We start from the raw sequence: 9,578 nt of genomic DNA on the forward strand, positions 1-9,578 counted from the left end.
AGGCCAGAGGCGCAAGGATAGTAAGAGGATTCACCAGAGTCAGAGTAGGGTGCAGAACAGGCAGACTGACAAGTACACTGCTGAGGGGAACAGCAGGAGAGACAGGAGCGGTCTGCTGCATCATGCAGATCACCTGGGGGGGCAGGGGGGAGGCGGAGAGGGGGGTAGTGATCGAACTGAAACTGAAGTGGATGTGGCCAGCTTGCAATGCTGTGCTTTAACCCACTGCACCACCAGGGAGGGCCCTAATGTTCATATACTTCTTAAAATTAAACCTACACTGTATGCTTATCCTCCTTACTGATGTATTCCTATCTTTCTAGCTTTTCTAGACACTGTCTTTTATGTGTAGTGGAGAGTGGCACAGAGTTGGAAGCACTAAATGGGGTGGGGGGGGGAAGAGTAGGGAAAATAAGTTCGTTCTACATCAAGAATATATGATGTCCTGCCGAAGTGGAGAAAGGGGAAAAAAATAAAAAGTATGGTCCGAAATAACTATCATTTTCTAGGCCTGCAAATCTAACAGAACGCGTCACGACTAAGGTGCTTGAACCCCACCCGACCGCGAGTTTCTGGCAGAAGGGGCGGTGCCCAACACTAGCCCCAACGCCGGCGGGAGGCCTCCTAGCTAGCCCGCTCTGGAGAGGAAACCGACCCTTCTGTCCCTTCACCCCACCTCCAATCCTCTGCGGCCCGCTCCGCGGGGCACCCGCGCATGCGCACACCGCCCAGCTCGAGGGGGCGGGCCTGGCTGCCATCTTGCGGCGCGCGGGAGCCGCCGCCGCTCACCTACAGACTGGGTACTCGCTGAGGGCGTCTGGGTACTCGCTGAGGGCGTCTTCCTCCGGCCGGGTTCCTATTCCTTTGCCAGCCCTGTCTAACAGCCCTGCCTGGTTTCAAATCGAGCCCCGTGAACTAACCCGTACCCTGCGACCCGACTCTTAGCAGCAGCTGGCCCCAGTGTCCACCCCGGCGAAACGGAGCGGCCGGGCTCCCTGCCTCCCCGACGACCGCGATGCCGAACGTGCAGCTGCCGCCCAAGGAGAGCAACCTTTTCAAACGCATCTTGGTAAGTGGCAGGGGGCCGCGCGCTGCCCCGGGGCGTCCCGGACCGGGTGCGGACGGCGGTCTGGCGGCGGCGCCTGCGTGGGCTGGGCTCGGCTCTGGCTCGGTTCTTTGTTTATCTCGGAGCCCGCGAGAGCTGACTCCCCGCCTCGGCTGGGTCCCCCGGCTGACGGAGGCCGCCTGGGGCCGTCGTCCGCGCGCTTCCTCCCCTGCAGCTGCCCACCTCGCCCCCGGCGCGCTTTCCAGAAACTTCACGCCGTCCTGCGCAGTCACCGTGGGCCAGGGCGCGGCGGCCGGCAGTGGCCCCCGCGCCTTCTGCGGCGCCCTGCGGCCGGACGCGACCCTCTCCTTCGGAGCCCCTCTCCCTGGGAGTCCCCCTCCCTCGGAGCCCCCCTCCCTCGAAGCCCCCCTTCTCCGGTTGACTTCTTGTGTCAGCTTGCCCCTCCTCCGTTTGACTTCTTTTGCCAGCTTGTCCTTCTCCCTCGGAGCCCCACTCCCCCGGTTGACTTCTTTTGCCAGCTTGTCCTTCTCCCTCGGTACCCCTCTCCCTCGGTACCCCTCTCCCTCGGAGCCCCCCTCCCCCGGTTGACTTCTTTTGCTAGCTTGTGCTTCGACCCGGTGGCTTTGTGCTTGAATGATTGCACGGCGCATTCCGATACCTGTTAAAGTGGGAGCGATCCGTGATGGGCAGGGTCTCGGGAAATGTGGTTACGGAGAAGTCCTGGAAAATAAGACGGAACCATAGGAACCACCCCTCTTTAGAGAGAGAACGTCTTTGGGGCGACCTGACTTTTTCAGGGAGCGAGTGACCCGAGCTGCCTTTTGCTTCTCTAAGTTATACAGAGTTGAACGTGTCTCGTTTTACTCACTAAGGCCCTGCATTGAGTACGTGATTAAAGCCGCGCAGAAAGGGCTACTTTTTTTGCCCTTGAGAGGAACACTTCGTTTCAGAGTAGAAACCTGAAAAATGGTCCAGTTGATGAGTGAGGAGTGAGTTTTCTGTAGCTTGTGTGTCAGCGTCCTTGGTACCTTCACGGTTTTCCAGGTAATGATTGTCAGGGAGTAGAGGCAGTATGTCTTTGCTTTCTTCTGTATGTCCTGGGGTGGTCTGAGTGGGGGCTTAGATTTTTTTTATTATAATAGTTTATTTTTACATCATTTTGTGCCTTTTCCCATCTCAGTTGTAATTCCCCCTGGGCTTCCTATCACCAAATCACTCTTGTGCCATCAGCATTGTTTAGTGCACACCCCCTCCTCCCCATCGATTTCTGATCCCATCCCCCTCTCCATCCCCATAAAATATCTCTGGTATATAGTTGTTTATTATTTTCTCCCCTGGTCCTTTATACTGCTGCTATGAGTGAAACCTTCCGATATTTTTCGTTTTCTTTCTGGCTTATTTCACAAGGGGGCTTAGATTTTTTTTTTAAGATTTATTTGTGCATACAGAACTGGGGTACAGGCCAGAGGCTCAAGGGCGAGAGGCTTCACCAGAGACAGAGTGGGGAGCAGAGCAGGCAGATCGACGAAGTACACTGCTGAGGGGAGCAGCGGACGGGTCAGGAGAAGTCTGCCAGCCATGTGGTCGCCTCCGGGGCAGGCGGGAATCGAACTCATGTGAAAGTGACTTTAGCTTCTTAGTCCTGTGCTTTAACCTGCTGCGCCACCAAGGAGGGCCCGGGCTTAGATTTTTAATGGTACTTTTACAATAAAGATTTTAATTTAGGACTGCTGCAAAAGTGAATGGTTTTATCATTTCGCCATTACAATAAATGTGGTGAATTTTTGCTAGAACAAGTTTTATTGCACCGTTTCCCTTTGCCACCTACATACGTAGCCGTACCAGTTTATCAGCTAGCCTATCACATTCTTCATGGCTTTTAGTTTCCTGTCTTGTTAGGTATGTCGCTGTCCGTTTTACTAACTTTTCATCTGAAAACTCGCGTTTAATTTTTAAGGTTTATTCAGAACTTGTGGTTATGTGACAATTAGCTGTTGCTTACTTTAACTAGAAATAAAACAAGATTAGAATAGTCTTAAATTATCAAAGATAGATAAAATTTTATAGTAGCTGCTCTGCTTCCAGCCAGTAGCAATTTCCTACTCTAGAAAGATTTTAAAAAGATACATAGTAGTTAGAATGAAAGTTTTAAGGCTTAATTTTGTATGGCATCTAATATTGACTAAATGGTAGACAAATATCAAAACAGTTCTAATTAAAGCTTTGTGGTGGTTGATTGCTTCACTGAGCTTTGTATCTTTTTTTTTTTAATTTTACTTTCATGTTTTCATAGTAAGGAATTGGGGAAGTGAACTTTTTTGCCCCATTAGTTTCTTTTTGTTTTTTTTTGTGTGTATGTTTGTGTGTATTTAGTGAATCTGAAACATGGTAATGAAAAATCAATAATAAATTGTTAGCTGGATTTCAGTTAGTATTTGGCATTATGCCTACAAGGTGACAGAATACTTTTTTCTCATGAATATTGTGTAGGTCAAATCATATTATCATTAAGATACAAAATAACAAATAGGTAATATACTAGTTAGGAAAAAGCTAAAGCTGCAGCTGATATAACCTTATGTCTGTGTTGAGGAATGCTAAAATTTCCTTATCTCCATATATAAAATGTTATAAGGGTACATTAATTTAAGAAGGCTCAACAAAAGTGAGTTCATCATTTTATAATTACAATAAATGTTGATAAGTTTTTGCTATAAAAATTCAATGGCAAAGCCCTCCCTGGTGGTGCAGCGAGTTAAAGCACAGCACTAAGAAGCTAAAAAGCCACTTCCGCATGATCCCACCTGCCTGGAAGGTGATCCACATGGTGCAGCAGACCTCTCCTGGCCCGCCCACTGCTCCCCTCAGCAGTGTACTTCATCAGTCTGCCTGTTCTGCTCCCCTCTCTGTCTCTGGTGAATCCTCTCACTGCCCCTGCATCTCTGGCCTGTACCCCAGTTCTGTATGCATAAATAAATAAATCTTTAAAAAATAATTCAATGGCAAAAAAAGTTTTATGATTCCTTGTTTAGTGGATTACGAATAGTAAAGAAATATAAATATACTCAAGCATATCTCTATATAGTTAGCAACTAGTTAATCACATGTCTTTCATGATACATACCTGCTTGTATTATTTCCTGAACCAACTATTGTTCCTGAACCATACCTTTTGGAGTTACTGTATGCTTTAAAAATTTTTTTTTTTATTTTTAATGTCCCTGTTGACTTTTATTATTTTTAAATGTAGTGTTTTTTTTCTTATATTGCTGTTGATTTGTGGATGATAAATTGTTTCTCCCCTCACGTGTGTCACTATAGTTCTCCCACCACCAAAGCACCCATAGCCCATCACCGCATTCCTGTGTTCTTCACTGTTTCTCTCTCTCTCTCTCTCTCTCTCTCTCTCTCTCTCTCTCTCTCTCTCACACACACACACACACACACACACACACGTTTTCATCCCTCCTCTTTCCCTTCCCCACCTGGATGCCTCATATCTATGGTTACCTTTCAAGGTTTGTCTTTGACCCTTGATTTGGGTTTTCTGTATTTCACATATAACTGAAACCATCCAATATTTATCTTTTTTTAAAAAAAGATACTTGTATAGTTATGCATAGAAGAACTGGGGTGTAGCCCATAGGTGTGGGGGCTGAGAGCATTCATCAGAGACTGAGTGTGGAACAGAACAGGCAGTTACACCTAAATTCCCTGCTAAGGGGAACAGTGGGCAAAACAGGAGAGGTCTGCTGTACCATGCCAGGGTTAGCTCCCTGGCATCATATGTGGGAATCACCTCAGGCAGCAGTGGTGATAGTGCTGAGACTTTACCCCTGTGCCATCAGGGAGGGACCCTGATAGTTATCTTTTTCCTTCTGATTTAACTCTTGGTTAGCATCAACTCTTTTGTTGATGTTGCCACGAATGGCATGAATTTATTTTATTAATCATTGAGTAGAATTCATCATGTATGTATATCACATGTTTTTAATCCAGTTATCTATTTTGGGCATTAGTCTTTTAAATTATTGTTTTTATGTTTTCTGGGTAGATTTCTAGCAGTGGAATCGTTGGGTCTTCTTGCAGATTCATTTCTAGTGTTTTGAGAAACCTCCACAAGCATTCTATAGTGGCTGGACTAGTTTACATTCCTACCAGCAGTGTAAGAGGTTCCTTTTTATGCATATCCTCTCCAGTATTTGTTTGTTTTTAATATGAGCCGTTCTCACCTATGTGAGGTGGTATCTCATTGTAGTTTTGATTTTCATCTCCCTAATAACAAGTGATGGTGAACATCTTTTCATAGGCTTGTTCACAGTTTGCATTTCTTTGGAGAAGTGTGTTTTGCTCTTATGCCACCTCTCTTCCCCCCCCCCCCTTTTTTTTATTAGGTTGTTTGGTTTTTGTTGAGTTGTGTGAGCTCTTTGTAGATCTTCAATATCAGCTCCTTGTCAGATGTGAAGCTGTTTACTCTCTAAGTATATTAAGTGACTAAATGTCTAAGATTCTTTAGTAAAAGTTGTAATTAGAGTATATCCTTTCTAGTATATATATACTTGATATATATATGTGTGTGTGTATATATATATATGTGTAAATATATATATATATTTGTTACTGAGCCTAAGACTTTATAGTCTGAGTACTTGGATATTAGCGACAGCCTGCCTGGGTTTGAATTTTGGCTCTAGTACTATTAGTTCAATAACTGTGCCTCAGTATCTCCATCTGAAGTGGAGAAAACAGTTGTTTAAAAGGCTTCCCTGGGATTTAGATGAGAATTAAGTAGTTAATAGTAAATACTTAGAATATGAATTAGCTATTTTTAGTAGTGTTATTAATAGTATTACTATTATTTCCAGACCTCAAGATAAATCAGGAAAAGTTTTTTCCCTTATTTTCCTAATCCTTAGAACTTTTGCTTGATTTTTCTTGTCTTTTGCCATTTGAATTTCTATTATCAAGCTCAGTTACTTTTTATTTTCAAATATTTTTGGAATAGGTAAAATATTTGCATTGTTAAAAATTCAAATTTCTTGTTTCCCAACTATTAAATTCCTTTCCTTAGAGGAGGTCAAGATAGTTAAAACTATTAATATATTGATGTTAAGAGAATAGATTTTAAAAGTTCTTGTCACGAGAAAAATTTTATCACTTACATGGTAATGATGGTTGAAGACTTATTATAGTGACTATTTCACATGGTAATGATGGGTGAAGACGTATTATAGTGACTATTTGCAGTTATCAAATCATTATGTAGTACACTTGAAACTGATACAGTGATATATGTCAATTGCATTTAAAAAGGCTTTAAAGTATACGTTTCCCTATGAACACCTTTATAATTCTTTCTTTATATTACGCTCTACTTAAAGGTTAATCATTTCCTCCTCTTGCTGTTTTGCTTTGAACCTACTTACAGTTATTTGAGTAGCTCTTATTTGCCTAGACGCTGGGGATGCAGTATTGTTTAACATAGTCAAGGAGGCTGTCCTGTGGTGGGAAGATAGATAGTAAACAAGTAATCAAATTAATAAGAATGTCAGGGCATGATGGTGCTGTATGGAAACTAAAATTAATTACTATGATAAAATGTGTGTATAATGGGGAGGTGCATGGCAGGAGTCTGGCACTATTAGAGAGGTCAAATTGGTGACGTAAAATTCTGATGACATAGGAAAATCAGGGGAAGAACCTTTATAGTTGAAGGAATACAAGTACAGAAACCATGAGGTGGCAATAAGTTTGCCATGTTAAATAGTAGAAAGAATACCATATCTGGCCCTCCCTGGTGGTGCAGCAGGTTAAAGCACTGCACTAAGAAGTTTAAGCCAATTCCACATGACTTCGATCCCTGCCTGCCCTGGAGAAGATCCATATGGCGTGGCAGACCTCTCCTGACCTGCCCGCTGCTCCCCTCAGCAGTGTACTTCATGGATCTGCCTGTTCTGCTCCCCACTCTGTCTCTGGTGAAGCCTTTCACCCTCCGCATCTCTGGCCTGTACCCCAGTTCTGTATGAATAAATAAATCTTTTTTAAAAAATACCATATCAACTATTAAGTTAGACAAGAATGGAAGATGAGAAATTCTTGTTATCAATGGCTGTGAACAGGAATTGATTTCTTCACCTCATTGGTGGCATATAGATGTAAAGATGTTGCTACAGTTGTGTTATCAATAGAATAGTGAAGGAAAGACCATACATAGTCTTCTGTGTCAGACCCGAATTTGCATTATACTGAGAGACTTATTAACACATTTTATGAGCCCAAAGTTTTAGTCTACATATGTATAAGGTAGAAATTTGAGACCTACCTTAGATAATTGTTATAAAAATTAAATTAGAATATTTCATATAGACGTATAGTTGGTCAATAAAATTTTTTTTGATATATGTTCAGGTTCTATTCTTGAAATAGCAAGATTTTTAATGCAGTTTCTAAAATTTTTCTGTTATCACCTATGTTTTCTCTTTTGCATTAAAAAAATCTGTTGTAGCATTGGTTATCTATTAAATTACGTGTTTACTAAATGCTCCTTATCACCTTGAAAAGTGAAAATACTCAAGCTACTAGAACAAGGAGTAGCAGGTAGCAAAAATACACTTCAGATCATAAGTGTTATAAATTAATAGAAAAACTTTCTGTCACATAGGTTTTATTTATTATTTAAATTTTTACAACATTGTTCTCTTTGTTTTGTTTAAAGATTTATTTACTTATGCTTACAGAACTGGGGTACAGGCTAGAGGTGTGGAGGGTGAGAGGATTCACCAGAGACAGAGTGGGGAATAGAACAGGCAGATCTCTTTTTTTAAAACAATATTTGTTTTCTTTTCTCAGGTATGGTCCCCATAGAATTTCCATCACCAGTTCACCCATGAACCATCACCATAGTCCCTTGTGCTCTTTCTCTCGTTTTGATCCCTTTCCCTGCAGAATGTCTCTGGTTTATACTTATCTGTTTATTTTTTTTTGTTTTGTTTTGTTACATTTTTTATTGTTGCTGTTTTTTCCTCTAATGCCTTATTTGGCTCCCCTATATTCTACCTGTAAATGAAATAATTGATATTTTTCTTTCTCCTTCTGACTTATTTCACTGGGCATCATCCCTTCTAGCTTTATTCATGTTGCTGCGAATGGCGTGAGTTTATATTTTTTGATTTCTGAATAGTATTACATTGTGTGTATGTACCACATCTTCTTGACCCAGTCATCTATTTTTGGGTGCTTGTGTTGTTTCCAAGTCTTGCTATTATAAATGGTGCTGCAATAAACATAGGGGTACAGGTATTTGTTTGAATTAGTGTTTTTTGTGTCCTTTGGGTATATCCCTGGTAGTAGAATTGCTGGGTCATATGCTCAAGTTTCAGTAGCTTTTTCATAGTGGTTTGGACCAATTTGCATTCCTACCAACAGTATAGGAGAGTTCCCTTTTCACTACATTCTTGCCAACATTTGTTGTTATAGTTTTTTTAATAAGTGCCATTCTTTTTTTTTTAATGACATTGTGCTAACATTTTTTTTTAAGATTGATTTATTTATGCATATAGAACTGGGGTACAGGCCAGAGGTGCAGGGGCAGTGAGAGGATTTACCAGAAAGAGTGGGGAGCAGAAAAGGCATATTGATGAGGTACACTGCTGAGGGGTACAGTAGGTGAGACAGGAGAGGTCTGCTACCACATGTGGGTTACCTCCAGGACCAGGGCTCGAACTCTCACTGAAGCATCTGTGGCTAGCTTGTAGTGCTGTGTCCTAACCCGTTGTGCCACTGGCGAGGGCCCAGTAAGTGCCATTCTTAATGATATAAGGTGATATCTCATTGTGGTTTTGATTTTTATTTCCCTAATTATGAGGGATGTTGAACATTTTTTCATATGCCAGTTAGCTATTTGCGTTTTCTCTTTGGGGAAGTGTCTTAAAAAGTTCTCTCCATTTTTTTTCATCGCATTGTTTACTTTGTTTTTGTTGAGTCCTTTGAGTTCTTTATGTATCTTTGCAATCAGGCCCTTATCAGTTGTATGGAGCGAAAGTTTTCTCCCAGTCAATAGGGTGTCTCTTTGTTTTGATTAATGTCTCTTTTGCTGTACAGAGATTTTTGATGTAATCCCAGCTATTTTTTTTTTTACACTGCCTGTTGGAATCCCAGCTATTTATCTTTTCCTTCATTTTCTTTGCTTTGGGGGATGAGTCTTTAAAGATGTTACTGAGATATATGTCTTGTAGTGTTTTATCTATATTTCCTTATATGTATTTTTTGGTTTCAGGTCTAATGTACAGCTCTTTTATCCATTTTGAGTTGATTTCTGTGCATAGCATTTAGTGATCTAGTTTCATTCTTTTGTTTATGGTGGCCCAGTTTTCCCAGAACTTTTTATTGAACATACTTTCCTTATTCCATTGCAAATTCTTTGCTTCTTTATTAAAGATTAGTTGTCCATATATATGTGGCTTTATTTCTGGGCTTTCTGTTCAGTTCCTTTGGTCTGTATGTCTCTCTCTCT

General features: G+C 41.6%; 1 protein-coding gene across 2 annotated transcripts in view; it reads left to right on the forward strand.

Annotated features, from left to right (window-relative positions):
- Positions 1 to 769: 769 nt before the first annotated feature.
- The window catches only part of NAA16 (N(alpha)-acetyltransferase 16, NatA auxiliary subunit), a 65,473-nt gene continuing 56,664 nt past the window's right edge, over positions 770 to 9,578 (forward strand). For both annotated transcript variants that reach the window (XR_001145341.1, XM_004680124.2), the window contains exon 1: positions 770 to 1,069. Coding sequence is in view for 1 of the 2 variants with exons in the window: in XM_004680124.2 (XP_004680181.1) it covers positions 1,016 to 1,069 (54 nt within the window). In the remaining variant the exon portion in view is untranslated. The remainder of the gene's footprint in view (positions 1,070 to 9,578) is intronic.

The sequence above is a fragment of the Condylura cristata genome, unplaced genomic scaffold (genome assembly GCF_000260355.1).
Source record: "Condylura cristata isolate star-nosed mole 26May11 unplaced genomic scaffold, ConCri1.0 scaffold00010, whole genome shotgun sequence".
NCBI classification, from domain to species: domain Eukaryota; kingdom Metazoa; phylum Chordata; class Mammalia; order Eulipotyphla; family Talpidae; genus Condylura; species Condylura cristata.